This window comes from Hermetia illucens, chromosome 2 (assembly GCF_905115235.1).
Source record: "Hermetia illucens chromosome 2, iHerIll2.2.curated.20191125, whole genome shotgun sequence".
Lineage (NCBI taxonomy): Eukaryota > Metazoa > Arthropoda > Insecta > Diptera > Stratiomyidae > Hermetia > Hermetia illucens.
The window spans coordinates 136,988,126-137,004,564 of record NC_051850.1 but is presented as its reverse complement, the minus strand read 5'-3'; the positions used below and the strand labels follow the sequence as shown (position 1 = coordinate 137,004,564).

The window sequence follows — 16,439 nt, the reverse complement described above, 5'->3', positions numbered from 1 at the left end:
ATTTGCTCTTATTGTGTGAAAATAAAACGACTTTTATTGTTAATATTTTACTGTAAACTTATTTATTCGGTTAACGTTCTCAAAACATCTGAATGGTATTCATTGAATTTGTCTGTGTTATTGCAGTTTAGATTTTATTTCCGGCATTATCAACTTGCTATCTGCAGGATATCATGTAATCCCGTCGATATTAAATAGTCCCAAGGCTAAATAAAAGTTGAAAATATGGAATTTGTAGTTAGGGGCCTTTTGTTTTACGGCTGCTTGTATGTGTATTTTGGTTTTTCAATTATTTTGGCTTTTTTTTTTTATCATTTATTAAATTTTAATAATATATAGTTGTAATACAATTTTAATAATAATATTTACCATCAAAAATCCACTTTACAAACATTTTTTCTTACAATTTTCTTTTATTAATCGTATGCTTGTTAATATAATTATTTTTCAATATTTTTATTCTTTTCCATGTTGCTGAGTATACTATTGTAATTTTACAGTATGTAACTATGTATTGTAATTCAAATGTCAGTACTTTTCAAAATTAAAGATCAGTTTTCATTGGATTTTGATCTTGTGTTATTATAGATACTTTTCTGCCTTTTATCATGACCCTTTTATTTATTTTTTTTTTGTGGCTGCTGATGATGAGAACAGGAAACTAATAGACATGATAACGTTTATTTAATTATGAATTACTTTATTATCCAATTTTTTTAATAACTATGATTACGTTAATGTAAACATGGTTTACGGCTATGTAAATCGATGTAAGTGTGTGTATGCGTTTGGTTTATGAATGAATAATTTTATATGGATTCTAAGTAAGTGCGTGTTTCATCGTCGATGGCTATTTTCTTGTGAATGTGGTGGTTTCTTGTTGCTGTTGGAATTTTTCCTTCATCAGGCAACGAAATATTGTTCCGTTGTTCCTTTATAGTATTGTTAAGTTGCGAATATTTAAAATTTCAACTTTGTACAGACACCGAAAATGTGTTAATATCTTTTTATACACGAAATGAAAAAATAAAAATTTCCAATTAAATATTTTAATATTAATTAATTTGCAGAATATGATCAAAAAGAAATATTGAAGATTTATTTAAATTGCGAAATTTAGACCAGTACTAGACAGACTAAAGGCAGGCAAATGGTTGAAACCAGACAGAAATTATGAAAGTAATTACAATTTGCTTATATTGGTTTAAACACTTAAATATTTATTTTTTGTTTTCTTTTCTTTTTAATTCGTTTTAAAATCTAATTTATTCGTATCACTATCTTTAGTAAAATTATTTGTGGCTATGAAATTTATTTTCTTTTTTTCGATTTTGTTGTCGACAATATTTTCTATTTGCTTTCTTGATTTATACCTGGAAAAAGCCAACAAGCTGAAAACCTCCCTTTCGAATACAAAAGTAAATGTAATGGAAATAAGATGCGTTTAACTGAATAAAAATCATAATGAAAATGAAAGAACGTTTTGATAAATGAAATATATAGTTTTATTTTTTAAATTATAAAGTAATGAATGTTTAAACTTAGACGCTATATTTTTCTGTGTCATAAACAGAAGCTAGAATTATATTAAGTGAAATAAATTGAAAAATGGAGACAAAGCATTGTTGGCATCCGGTACAGCTATTGCACCTTTGGTTGCTTTATTAATGTAATTCAATAGATATTAAAAATTCGATTTTAATAAATTTAATTTTCTAATGCAACAGAAATGTAATGGAGTTTGTAAAAGAAAGGATGAAGGAAAAATGAAAAAATGAAAGGAAAGCATAAATTCCTAACCGTTATAGTTATAAACTAAAATTTATATTAGGAGAAATGTGGGTCTTTCTCTAATTTTGAAACAATTCTTTCCCGAAAAATATTATGATAATGGAAGTTAAACATAAAATGAGGAAGCTTTTATATTATTTTTACTGTTGGCTTGTCGTTCCCGTTTAAACGTAACTATTATTACTTTCAGTAAATTTCAGTGGAAATAACTTCTGTTTTATCTTTGTGGATTGATTTTTTTTTCATTTCCTTCTTATGCACGTCCCTTGCGAGCGCCTAAAAGAAAAAGAAATGTTTTTTATTATTTACACAGAATTTATATTGTTATTATGTTTAGCAGAGACTATGTTAAAGTTACAAAAATATGCAGCCTACTAAGACCGATAGTATAATAATGTAAAAGGATGGAGGAGTTTAAAACTTTGTTTTACGATAATGTGAAATGTGAAAAAATTTTTCCATTTTTAGGGCATAGGAAACCGTCACACAAGCGTATTCCGGATCAGGAGATATAACAGTAGCCTTAGGGCTATGATTATGATTATGAAAATAAACTGGCCGACTAACATTGAAAGAGACCATGCCAAGAATAGGGCGAATATATAAATGAGCGTTTTCCACCTGTTGCCACTTACGGTCACGGTGCTCCTGCCCTGGACGAATCCGTTGGTCCCTATTTTTAAATGCTTGGGTGCCATACCTCAAACGAGGGATCCGTGGACCAAAAAACGTGAGAGTAAGTTGCTCTCCATTTTTTCCGGTCCAACATCAAGTGGAGGTGGACTTAGGATCACTCACTATTCTAAACAACATTTATTTAACTTTTATGTTCGAATGGAATCCCTCTAAATTTCATGTTCAACATGTCCACCTGTGTTTTGCACACATTTTCGCACTCTTTTGCGAAGTTCACTTTTTACTACACCAGTTGTCAAAGTCCTTCTTATTTCATTCGCCGCATTAATTATTGTTTCTTTCAGAACTTCAACTGATAAAATTAGGTTGAAAAGGAGATCCCGCGAGAATGTTAGATTCCTGCAGATTTATACAAAATGCTGATGTGGAAGATCCGAATTACCTTAAATTAATATTGTGGACTGATGAATCAAAATTTGACAAAGATGGGATTACGAATTACCGCAACGCTCATTATTGGGCCCCAATGCTCCCAATGAGAAGAGAGTAAAGGGGTCACAACGTAGATTCAGCGTGAATTCTCCCTGATAATTTAAATGGCGAAGACCACGAACATTTCCTGAGACGTGATCTAGGCAACTTACTGGAGAATCTCCCACTCAATCTACTTGGAGACATGTGGTTTCAGCATGATGGCTGCCCTGCACATTTCAGAAGAAGTGTTAGAGAATGGCTGGACACAAATTATCACAACAAATGGATTGCACGAGGTGGGCCTTTACCCTTGCCAGTCAGAAGTTCAGACCTAACCCCCATGGATTTTTATGTGTGGGGGCACATGAAGAGTCTCGTGTACAGTGAACCCAACCCAATTTCATCAGTTGAAGTTCTGAAAGAAAGAATAGTTAATGCGGCGAATGAAATAAGAAGGACTTTGGCAACTGGTGTAGTAAAAAGTGGACTTCGCCAAACAAAATGTGTGCAAAACACAGGTGGACATGTTGAAAATGAATTTTAGAGGTATTTTATTCGAACATAAAAGTTAAATAAATGTTATTTTGCACTCATTTATTGTTTTATTTAGTTATATAAGTTCAAAGAAAAACTTAGATTAAATTACCGTCATTATTTTCAAATTCCATGTACCATAAGAAGCTAAGTTTTTTCTATGGGTTTAAATAAAACCCTAGATTGCTATACCTCTTTGGATAACTGATAAAGCGTAGATGTTTTCAGGCACATCCGCAAAGCAGTTGTCATATTTTTTTTAGAGTAAAGAACGTTAAACTTTTTAAATTTGTACTAACTTTTGTAATTTTCAATCGTCTACAACGACCTATTCAGTTAACTTACGTACAATTATGGTTTTTGAGCTTATAAAGCATCTTATTCTATATGTAAAAATTAAATAATAAATAAATAAATAAATAATTGTTGCACCAGAGATTCGTCGCGCACGTGATTGTGCAGCGAATTGCAGACCAGTACCGCTTTATTACTTATTAATTGTGTATTGTGTTTCAGTTACGGCTGTCAGATTGCACGGTCAGAAGATTCGCTTTCGCGCTATTGCTTTGATTGGCCAAAGAGATCCACCATGGAAAATTCACCTGGAACGTCGGCGGGGCTCACTAAGGTAGGACATTGCTAGACTTATCAGCTAGATCAGCACTAGCAATGCCAGCAGACGGATAAGAAAGAAAGTTCAGAGGGCTTACCGGAGCTATGCCGTCCCTAGTGATACACCCGTAGTTGAAATTCTGGACACACTAAAACAGAAACTTTCTGTCATATGCAGTCGGTTACGACGGTATGGCGAAAGTCATTCCAGACGTGTCCAGAATGCAACATACGTGAGAAAACAGCGGAGCCTTTTCAGATCTCTCAACGAATCCCAACAAAGGGTCCAGACAGTACAGTTTTTGGTGACGGAAGCGAAAGATTATTGGGGTGGACTTTGGGGGTTAAAAGCCCAGCATCCTGAGTGGATCACCGCCGAAGGCACCCGCCATGCCAATACGCCTGGCATGAATTTTGCGGATGTTACTGAAGAGCCATAAACAGATCGAAGAACTGGAGGCGCCCAGGTGTCGATCGGGTGCAGAATTTCTGGTATAAGAAATTTACCAGCGTACACAGTCGGTTGGCACACAGCATAAATGAGGTCATGAGTCGGCCGGAGGAATTTCAATCCTTCTTCACTGCGGACATGGTGCAGGACCCCGCAGACACAAGATCGATTACTTGTTTACCAACCCTCTACAAATTTATTACGTCCATTATTGGTGGAAGGATCAATGCGCTCCTCAAGACCAACAACATTCTGTCCGAGGAGCAGAAGGACTGCCGAATTGGGTCAAGGGCTTGCAAAAAGCAATTCATTATCGACTCGGTAGTTGTAGGATACGGAACTAGAGGCCAAAGAAATTTCTTTAGTTGCTATATCGATTATGCCAAGGCTTTCGATAGCCAACATCTGTATCGCATTGATAAAGTTTTTGGCGACAGTCATGGAAGGATGGCATACCACCTTATTAGTGCGTACATCTGAGGGTGCTTCTACCTAAGAGCCGATCCGTATAAGGAGGGGCATCTTCCAGATGGATTCGTTGAGTCTACTGAATGATGCTAGAGGCATAGTTTTGCAATAATATATAGCCTACGTGCTAAGTGCGAACTGACTCACTTGATGTACTTAGATGACATCAAGCTATATGCTGGTACTGACGACCATCTTAGAATTCTGTTGCGCATAATAGACATGTTCAGCTGTGATATTCGGATGGAGTTTGGATTAGACAAGTGTCGAATCCAAATCATCCGGAAAGATCATCACGAGCCGCATGACGGACATAGCATTGGTGACCTCCACATCGAAGCTATGACGGAGCCAGGCTTCTACAAATACCTAGGAATTTTGCAAGGAACCCATGCTCGAGTTGGTGATCTGAAGGATGCTCTGCTGTCCGAATTCTTGCGGCATGTAAAACTGGTACTGAAATCGCATCTCTCGGGGAAGAACAAAATAAGCGCGTTGAATGTATTCGCTATCCCTTCACTGGCTTATGCATTCGGAATAGTGCCGTAGACGAAGACCGCTCTTTGCTGAGACGGAGGAGTTCATGTGTGCCATTCAGGACGGCATTGTCGCCACCCGAGCTTATAAAAAGCTCATCATGAAAGCACGGGTGTAGAACGACCAGTGCAGAATGTGTGGTTCGGCGTTAGAGACGTTGTACCATCTCATTTCTGGGTGTACTGTTATGGCAGTTGAAAGAAAGCAGGGCCATTTAGATAAAGTGCCCAGTTGTATTGCGAAGAGTAGTGATCACTCTATTCCAACAGCAAGCAAATGCACTATTGCCGTCGAAAGAGAGTATCCCACAAAGGATATCCCAAGTATAACAGAGGATGAGCTTACCGTTGCCTGCGAAAAGGTAGGGGCACCCGGGCTAGATGGAATACCGAACGTGGCTTTGAAGGCAGGTATAAAGGCAAAACTGGAGTGGTTCATTTCCACTTTTAATACCTGCTTTGAAGAGGGCACCTTCCCGACTCTGTGGAAAAGGCAAATGCTGGTGTTGTTACCAAAGAGGCGGTAAACCACCTGGAGAGCCATTGTTGTATCGTTCCATTTGTTTGCTGGACAGTATCGGAAAGTTGCTGGACCACATTGGGTGCAACAGGTTGCTCCCATTTGTAGAGGAAGCAGGAGGCATGTCTACACAACAATACAGTTTTCGCACTGGCCAATCAACGGTGGATGATATCAACCTAGTAGTCAATCTGGCAGAGGAAGCAATTGCCGGTATAAGGTGGCGGGGCGGTACAAAAAAATTCTGTGCCATCATCGCCCTCGATGTGAGGAATGCTTTCAACATAACGCAATGGCAGCATATAATAAAATCCTTAAGCCAGCTGAATGTGCCCCTCAGCTAATCATTAGGAATAATTTCGTGAATAGAAAACTTTCCCAATTGAATATTTGATAACCAGCGGAGTACATCAAGGATCGGGGTTGGGCATAGCAAACTCCCGCGACAAGCTACCCTTATCGGCTATGCAGAAACAAACATCTAGAGGATGTTGTCTGGGCATGTGATACATCGGTTAGGTTGATCAAGGACTGGTTGGAAACACATGGATTTGAGTCGGTGGAACAACAAAAGCGAGGTTGTATTAGTCAGCAGCCGTAAATTGAAAGAAATTTTCCGGTTTTGTGTGGGACAGCATGTGATAGAGTCCAATCCTTTCATCAAATAACTCGGCGTTATGTTGCATAATCGATTGACCTTTAAGGAATAATGAGCTTTGCGGGCGAGAAACGAGCGAAAGTTATAGCGGCGTTAACTGGTATGATGCCCAATATTGGAGGACCCAAACCACCGAGAAGGCTGTCGCTACTGTACGTAGTACCACTTTACACAAAAGCCTTTAATGTTCAGACGGAAGGGAGGAAATCGTTGAAGTAAGCCGGTAGCGCTTTAACCCGCCCCCCGATGTAATGTCTCTATATAAGTTGCATGGGGTATAGCGGGTGAGGAGAGGTAATTTCTGTTGGTTAAAGTCCCGCATTGGTGTTTTCGATGCTTTCTGCTTTTTAAAAAAGAGAACATAGGAGAGATGATATGCTATTTCTGGAAAAATGCCAGTGAATTTCTAACAGACAATAAATCGACTTTAATTATCATTTTGAACAAAACCTTTAAAACGTGCCAATATTTGATGCGTTATAGTAGAGAGGAATTTATGAATTCGTTCAATTATTTTCTAAAAATACAAAGTCATAATCCCTATGGAATTTCATCATAAATATTCATATTAATTTCATATATCAACCTCGGAATTTTATGAAAAAAATCCCTTTGCTTTTTTTTCTAGAATTTACCAGTAATTGGGAAAATTTCATATTGTCAAAAATTTAAATGAATTTTCCAATCAGATCGAATAGATTGCTTTTTATCAATGGTCGTGATTTCGTTTGAAGGAAATATTCAAATATGCTTTTCACATTCAGTCAAAATTTAATTCCTACTATTGGTGAAAGTATGCACACAGAATGGTGGAAAGGGCTAGTTGGAACTCACACAGGATGTGAATATTTTCAATTTAATTATTTCTATGAGGATACATGAACATTTCAAAGTACTGAATTCCGTATTTATTTTGAAATTCAGGGACATTATGCTCTCTTATTGCATGATGAATTCGTCAACAAAGCGGAATAATTATTAACGTGCACAACGCGGAAGGATGCCGGTTCAATGTTTAGTTTATTAGCAGTTTTGAGGGAAAATTCATTCTGAATTTTTAATGTGGTGATGGTACACCGTGATTTGAATACTTTAATTTCAAAAGTAATTATAAAATATTTGCGCCGAAATTTTGGTAGTGAACAAAGGGTCAAATATGGAGTTTGTGTGCTGGTATGTTTGCTTTTGCTTCAATTACCGAAAAACGTTGAAAAAATCCTGATTTGGTAAATAGTGGTGAAGACTTTTTATATAACTATAAGTTTGATGGCATAATTCCACCATGCTATTAACATAGTATGCTGGTCCCAAGCCCAGGTAAAGGAGAAGGGTTTGAGGCAACTATCCTATCCTATCCTCAGTAAAACAAAAATAAAATGCTGAGATCAGGGAAAGAGATAAATAGAGTATAGTTTGAGTTATTCCACTATGCTAAATCCTATCTGATCTCTCTTGGTGACAGGTACCGCGACAGGCCGACCAAGAAAATGCATACAATGTCGTTACAAACATTTGATATTTTTGATATTTTTTTCAAGGTGGTTCTTCACTGCTAAATTGAGTCAAGATACAGTTTTAAATATTGGACTGTTTGGGTTAGTTAGCTTTTGACCTTCGAGTCGGTAGCTTGTAGCTACCTTAATCAACGTTCCTAAAGACCGTAATTAATCTAGTCTTCGTGGTGGTCAACGTGAATACGTTCTAGTGGCGCCAATTTGGAACCAAGTTTTCGTACAACGACTGTCTTGTCATCGAGAGACCATAAAAAGATGTCCATTCGCAGAGGACATAGCAAGGGAGATAGCTGGCTGCAAATAAGGCGTTTCTAATAGTAATATCACCAACATCCTATATAATATAAAATCCTAACCGTACATGTGATGTTATAACCCCATTATAACATATTACACTCGGCAGTCGACATTATCAAATATTACTCATAACTAGAGTGATATTGCTGGCATTTATCACATTTGCAGTGTGAAATTTAAAAATAAACTTTTCATGGAAGAGAAGAAAAAAGCAAAACATCTCAATATACTATTGTAAGATATTTTTATATGCAAAGAACAGGGAAATCATGATTCTTACGAACGGACAGTCGTCTGAATTTGTGTAATGTACTCCTGTTGTGATATACTGAACGTGATAAAATATTACTCGGTCATGTTTGACGTTTTTTTTGTGAAGTGATATCACATCGGAACTCACATTAACAAACATTACTTATTGTAAGAGTAATATCTTTACCACTTCTCTACAGGAAGTTGATGCTATGATGTTGGAATGTTAAGTTATGTTGCGATGTTTGATGATGTCGGGATCGCACTCCGTGATAGTAATGTAATACTGTAAAATCTTGACAATTCGTGTGGTCAAAGGACCGAGAATTTGGTAAGAATTATTGGGATTACTAATTATCGAGAGTACAACATAAAGGAAATTAACTCGTTGATCGGCAAATTTGTAGGAAATAACTGGAAATATGTACGAGTATTCGGGATACGAATTATCGGGGTGTCGCTGTATTACACGTTAAGGTGATGTTTAAAATAGAATAAGTCTTTAGGATAAGAAATACAACTCATTGTAATCTATTTAACGGTATCTATATCTAGCAAGGTATCAGGCTTGATTTTGTAAAACAACTAAGGTAATGAACTCGCGGTAAAATGTATTTCGGAAATTTGAGACAAAACTGAACATAATCAGCTTAAATTCACGTGTAGCATAAATACATTGAATGGGGAATTAATTACTAACTGGCCAATGACCCTTGTTCTTTGTACTTTGCTTTTCTTTTCTTTGTAGTTTATAAATTTTATTCTACTAAGCATCTTAACCCGTAAGCAAAATTTGTGTATAAAATAAGTGTTCAAGACAAAAAACAATCAATATGGTTTAAGCACACAAGTCCTTATTTCGTTTAAAGCTTAGGTGAGACTGCCTAAGCACTTGGCCATATTCGATTTGATTTTTAGAAAAGTCAACATTTTTTGGTCCGTTGAGCCGGATTTACTTGGAGAGAAATTCTTTTCTGCCGCAATTCTTGGACTCAAGTTTTCCACCAGGTAAATTGAGAATAATTCCAATTTGGTGCAAAGGAGGTATAAGGTTCCGGTGTTGAGAAAAATACAAGTAACTACAAGTAACATCCGTGAATATCAGTAGCCTGTCGAGATGACGAAGGCAGAAATCCTCCCACAGCAGGACAAATTTACCAGTCTGAGCAGACTGTCTAGAAACTTCTTGAAAAATGCAAGGATCGCCATTGCCTTGGCTATTTTCAAGCGAGGTTGTAGCATTTGGAAGAACTATGGCAGGTTTGCCGGGAACATCATGGGGCGGTCTTGGACGACTTGTCCTTAGATTTCACCAAGAGGAAGGTGTATTTGGAGGAATATGAGACCGCTGAGGAAACATACTTGGACCTGCTCACACGGTTCAAAACGGGCATGGTGAAGCACGAATCCATCAGGCACAATATAGACAGCAGTGGTTTATCAACAACAAATCGGGTACAATTGGAGCAATTGTCTATGGAAAGTACAGTGAGTGGCGCATGTTCATCGACATGTTCACGTCATTGATTCACCGCAACGAAGTGTTATCTGCGGTTGAAAAGCTCCAGCACTTAAGGGGGTCATCTCGTGTATCGGATCCGCGGAATCAAATCGTGGAATCTAGATATAGTGTAGAATATATGGACAAAGTGATTTTTTGATATTCGGAGTCGTTCGGAAATTATAGTGTCAAACACGTGATAAGTCACATGCCAGATTTATGTCGATCGCCGTAATAAAGCGCGTATTTATCGGTTTGAATGACGTTCGAATCATTTCGCTAAAAGGACAAGAATTGAAGCCAAAACTGTACATGTGTTTCTTGAAGAAACCTAAGATTTATGGACAAGGTACAGCAGATTAATGATCAGTTAAGGTTTGAGGGCATTCTACTTTTCAAATGCGCTTTTCTCGAAACTGGATGTTGAAAATCGGCTGCCACCATAGCCCAAAATCTATCCAACCAAATTCTTTGAAATTTTCACGACTTATTCAGCACATATTTCTACGGTCCGCAAACTAGGATAATTGCGATTCATTCAATAGTTTCTTTTATTCATTGAAGAAGCCGTGAAAAAATACTAAAATTCAAAAAAAAAAGTTTAACACGGCACCAGAAATTTAGCTTTTAATATTTTTTAATAATTCTAGTTTGCGGACTGTAGTTAAGTCTGTACGTTAAAATGCCGTTTACTTTTTTTTTCTTTAAGATGATCGCAGCGCCCTTTAGCGTGGCCGCGGGAAAGCATCTTTCTTGGAGATGGGTGTATAAATTGCTCTGTATTTCAACAACGAAGTATGCGATCGGGCTGGAAAAGTTCTTCACAAAAAATTTCTAAAAAAAGCCAAAAAAAAACAACCTTCACACTGGATGACTCCCTTAAAGAAGCATATGCAAAGTGAGGCTGCGACAGTGATTCAATACCTTCACATGAGCAATGAGAATTAAGCCGCAGCAATACGCATGTTGCAAGAGCGATTTGACAACAAGAGGGCAATGGCATGGAATTACTTGCATAAATTCCACAAATTGCCAGTGGCTAAGGAAAGATACGATTCCTCCATCAAAAAAAAAAATACTTGATGTCACTGCAGAGTTCATTGCAAACATGAAGAGCATCGGTGTCAACACGGAACATTAGGACTTGTTGATCGTCTACTCAACAAGACGGAAATTAGACTAATAATCTAGACGATTGTGGGAAATATCTTTGGGAGTAGGCGCAGACTTACCCAACTTAAAGGCTTTTATGGAGTTCCTGACGAGTTGGTTCAGGACATTAGAAACATTGCACATTCTTTGGAAACCCACTAAAATTAAAACGTTAACAATGACGACATCAACAGCATGCAACATTTGAGGAAAGGAACACTATTTGGCTCACTGCGACAAATTCAAGGGAATGAATTCGCAGCAACGGAGAAACGTAGCAAAGAATTAAAACCTATGCTACAACTGTTTGAAGAAAGGACATGGCATCAATCAGTACCCATTGAGTGGCAGGTGTCGTGCATGTTCAAAGAAACACCATTCTTTGCTACACTGTGATGGAACCACGAGCGGCTCAAAGAAGTTGGCAGCCGACGCCAAGCCATTTGTCTCAAGGACCCAATCATTGTTGGCGGAGGATGAGACTCAGCCTCAGATATTACTAGCGAGAGCTCGAGTCAGGGTGGAAAACCTTTCGCGCGAGCATTAAGAGCTCTGATAGATTCCGGGTCACAGTTATTAGGATTACGAAGGTGATATGCAAAGGTCCAAATATGCGGAGTAGGAGCAAATCTTAGTTTACAAACTAAAGGCAGTATTGAGTTAACAATAAAAGCGAAAACCGACGACTTCACAATCAATACACCTGTTCTAGTATTCCCAAATATTACTAACTTATGTGCAGCAGTCGGGATACTAGTTCAACCTCTAGTGACGCTATCCGAAAAAAATTTAGCTGACTCCACGTGTGGAAACCCAGCACCGATCTACATTTTACTAGGAGCTGATACCTACAGTGACATCATGCTACCCGGATTCAGGAAAGGATCTCACTTTACAATGAACACTAGATTCGGATGGGTATTGCTTGGCCAAACTTTTTCACAAACCACTCAACTGAGCATACATTCATTGCTAGCCACGGAAGACACTATTGACCAACTGGTTAAAAAATTTTGAGAAATTTATGAAGTACCAACTCAGCCAAATGTGATGTCCGACAAGAAAGCAGCCATTGCATGGTATCGGCAAACCACCAGGGACAGGCCTCCTTATTGGTCACGTTCGGAGAAAAATACTAGCTCCACTGATGTGGGTATTTCATTGGATAGTCCGCGTACTTTATATCACTTATACTTTAACCACTTCTTGTAACTAGTTACCTCCATATTTCAACCAGTAATTGCAATGGTTCCTGGAGACCTATGATTCTTAAGCTGATCAATTGTACCGTCTGTGTCTTGCTGGCAGCATTCGCTCCTCGTTTTCAGTTTGGGGAGCTGGGGAACTGATATTCTAGATGTTCAGCAGTTTATTAAAATACATTGCTTCAATAAGTCTATACCGTCAGATACCAGATTGTGTTCCGATAGGATGAATATTGATATGTATATGACTTTATTCTGCTGGCTAACAAGTCAACAAGGAAGTTTTAGGAACAGGTAAAACTACGGTGCGGTTGCTTCCTCTATTTTTCGAGTTTAGTTTGACGTGTTAAGTTATGTTGTGAATTGAAAATGCCCCACATCTTGAAGATGCAACGTCAGTGATGCTCAGGTTAGAATAAAGGCGAAGGAAGCCTTACAAATTGAGGTATCAAACCGTCAACTATTCTCTTGATACAATAGCCACAAGCCCTTCGACGATACTATTGAACAGATACCATTTCGTTTCATTGAATATTGCGTTACCACAGTGGTCTCTATACGTCGCATGTTCATTATTGCTAGACTTTTGCTTGGTTTTTGTGAGTGCGCTATGCAATCGCAAGAAACGAAGTGAGAGCAACTTTAACGAAAAATTCGAAGAATTCTTGAAATCACACATATGTGGCGCTATCTTTTTCGCTCGCGCCGTTTCTGACTAGAGGAGAAGGCGGACCTCTAAACTCTTCCAGTAAATCCTCTATAAGGAACAGTGAAGTTACCAAAGATTTTCCAAAACTAGAAACGCCCGTCGAGCTCCATCGGTCCTTATTACCGTTGTATTCCAAGTGCGGTGGACCGTTGAACGAAATACTCAAGGGGCCACCTGCCAAGAACAAGAAAGCCTAGCGTAGAGGTATGAGGTAGAACTTGCATGCAGAGCAGTGCTCGGCGACGCTAGTACAACTGAGCCTCTGAAGTCCAACAGTGCTATTGATGCCGCCTGTCGGAAACGGAGAAATGCTGCAGTGCCTACGGTCTGGAGATGCTGGCTAGCTTTACTACCATTAATTAGTCTCAGCGCTTACTGGAAAGTTGTTTCTTCATGGTGTTCACCGACTATCGACCCTTGACAGGTTTGTCAGATGGACTGTATCCTGCAGCACTAAATTTCCCTCAATTATGTGAACGGAGTCGACAATGAGGTAACTGACGTGTTTTTTCGTACGTGAGTCGCCCTAGCTTCTTCAACTTATAAGTCGACAGCGAAGCTTAGGTCACGACAGAATCTGCAAGGTAATTTTCGAAGGTTTAGACATTCTATTTTATATAAGAACCTGACCGCAAACGTTATAATCTCCCTGCTCCCCTGCTTTATGTAAGACTGCTCAACAATGCCAGCCGTGCTCGATTTAGCTACCTACATATCGACCTGTCGCAGATCCAGGGGCCGCAATATTGTCTAACCATCATTGTTTGTCCTTTGAGGTGGAAACCTGGCATTCCTCTCGCAACATTGTCAACACCCTGTATTCGCGTGGGGATGATTTGCATCTAACTGGATAAGCTTTTCAGCACAAACTGGATGGGAACGAAGCCGTATAACCGGTCATTAAACGGCATGGTCTAGTTTCTTAATTGAGCGCTCAATGTCACATCCAAGCGCAGCTCGCCCCCTTTGGTCTAACTAGCTGGCAACAATCGTTTTTGGTCTACAGACAGCCTTTTACAAGCACTTGCAGGTTTCATCAATCAAGATACTTCGTTCGGGCTATATTCCGACTGCTGGGCGTATGCTTCTTTTCATCAGATTACAAGGGTTCGTAGCTTGCTTCCCTTTTCATGGAATTTTAACTTATTAACATCTTTTTGAATTAGTGTACGTCCAACCGAAATCTAACTTCGATAAAGTACGTAGTTCCTAGTATATTTCACATTCAGCTGTGTGAATGCACGACAGGACGCAGGAGGACCTTAATGTAATTCACATTTTTTTCTGGAAAAATGAGATACACTTAGTATACGTATCATTCCTAATATAGTCCAATTACACTGCTAACATATTTAAATGAATGTTAATTTCTCTCACTTTGTTCCTCTTACCTTTATCTTTATTTTTACGATCTTTGTTGCTTTTATCCTTGGATTTTCCAGGATTACAGTTCTTATTAACGACACGTGTTGACTGGCAGGTTGGGTCGCTTGATGATTTTAGCTTGTCTGTTCGCGACATTTGTCCGGTTATACATTCTGACCATGTTCCCTTCTCATAGCGGCACGCTGAAAAGGATACAAAAGAAGGATAAATGAAGTTATTATTCAAAATGTATAGGGAACAGGCAGATAGTGAAGTATTATGGCTGTCATTGTTGAACTGAGCTCTTAATTAAACATCACGACGGCAGTATAATGGAAAATTGGGCATTGTAGCTGATGTTCCGCATTTTCATCGGTTCTTGTCAAATGGTTTTAGTATGATTACTGCTGATGAGGGATGAGTATTCTCCGAAGTTTTTAGAGGAGTAAAAGTTGACATTTTATTTATGATAGATGGTATCGGAATTTATGAAAATGTGGCATATTTTTTGGACTACCAACGGTGAAGGGGGACTGAACGGTTCAGTAATTACGTGTTAAATGGCAATGATACTGTAGGCTTTAGCAATAACTTTTTTACAGTCTATATATAATATTGTGTTTTATTATTAAACATTTCTAGTTTACTATCTTTTTATATTTTGATTCCTTTTGATTGTTGGAGGAGATTTCCGATATAATGCTATTTGGTGTTTATTTATTTAATTTGAGGAAAAATAGAAGAAGAGGAAGTTTTTAATTACGTATTGACCTTGGGGCACAATAGTTCTTCAAGGATGCGGTGCGACTTTCCCTTAATAGAATAATAATTGACCTTAGAGGGAGTAGTAGGGAAGTGGCTTAATTAACGCTTGAAATTAAGGCTAGGGATAGACTTAAAGGAACCAAGCTATAGAACTGGCATAATCTCAGAGATCGGGGAATGGAAGTAGCTGTCGAGTTCCGCGAAGGGAACTTGAAAAATGAGGTTATGCCGAAGATAACATCGTAGGAGGCAGAGTAATTCATCAGAAAATTATAGAGTTTGTAAGGGGTACACATGTCGGCATTGCTGCAGGAAAAGGGAATTGAGAAGTCGGGAAAGATAGTCCACAGGCGCGAGAGAGGTTATGTTACAAGACTGGCATATATGTTAATGTAAGCTAACATTCAAGCCCTATTCAGAGGTATATCATTATCCCTATTATCCAGAAATGTAAGCACTCTGACTAACTAAACCTGTAGTGGGAATAATCACCGGTCACTGGAAGATAAACTATCACCTGGGGAAGCTAGGGATTTTTACAGACATTGTCTGTAGATTCTGCGAGGTGGGTGATGAAACCACCACACATGTTCTGGGGCAGAGTACGGCATTTGTACAAAGTAGGTTGAGGCATTTGGGAGAATACTTAATATCAGATCCCAGGCTGAAGCACTTGGAAAAGGGAACATACTTAAGCGAACGCTTATCGGATACAGGTTCAGGGGCGAGCAATCAGGATGTAGTCGCTTTATGACCTTACGTAATTTTGCAGTCCAATGCAAACAGCTTATTTATAAATACTTGAAGTCAGACTTTTCTACGAATGCATTTTAATTTGTTGTAACTGTATCATTGTTACGAAAATTGGGGTATGATACTTTATAAAATTGCCAAGAATATGAACCAATATTCGGGATGATGATCTTAAGGGTGTCTTTTTGCGTTATTTGTAAAAAAATGATTAAAATTGAAAATTTTTTTTTCAACAGTTGCAAAATC

The 16,439-nt window shown here is 38.2% G+C and overlaps 1 protein-coding gene across 3 annotated transcripts in view; it reads right to left on the bottom strand.

Annotated features, from left to right (window-relative positions):
• Positions 1-1,874: 1,874 nt before the first annotated feature.
• Positions 1,875-16,439, bottom strand: part of LOC119648266 — a 327,059-nt gene continuing 312,494 nt past the window's right edge. For 2 of the 3 annotated variants that reach the window (XM_038049920.1, XM_038049918.1), the window contains exons 8-9: positions 14,702-14,878; positions 1,875-2,067 (exon numbers count right to left, since the gene is read on the bottom strand). In XM_038049920.1, the coding sequence (XP_037905848.1) occupies positions 2,045-2,067; positions 14,702-14,878 (200 nt within the window). In that variant the 3' untranslated portion in view covers positions 1,875-2,044. Of the gene's footprint in view, positions 2,068-14,701; positions 14,881-16,439 lie in introns of those variants that run through there. The other variant, XM_038049919.1, reaches the window with a different exon arrangement.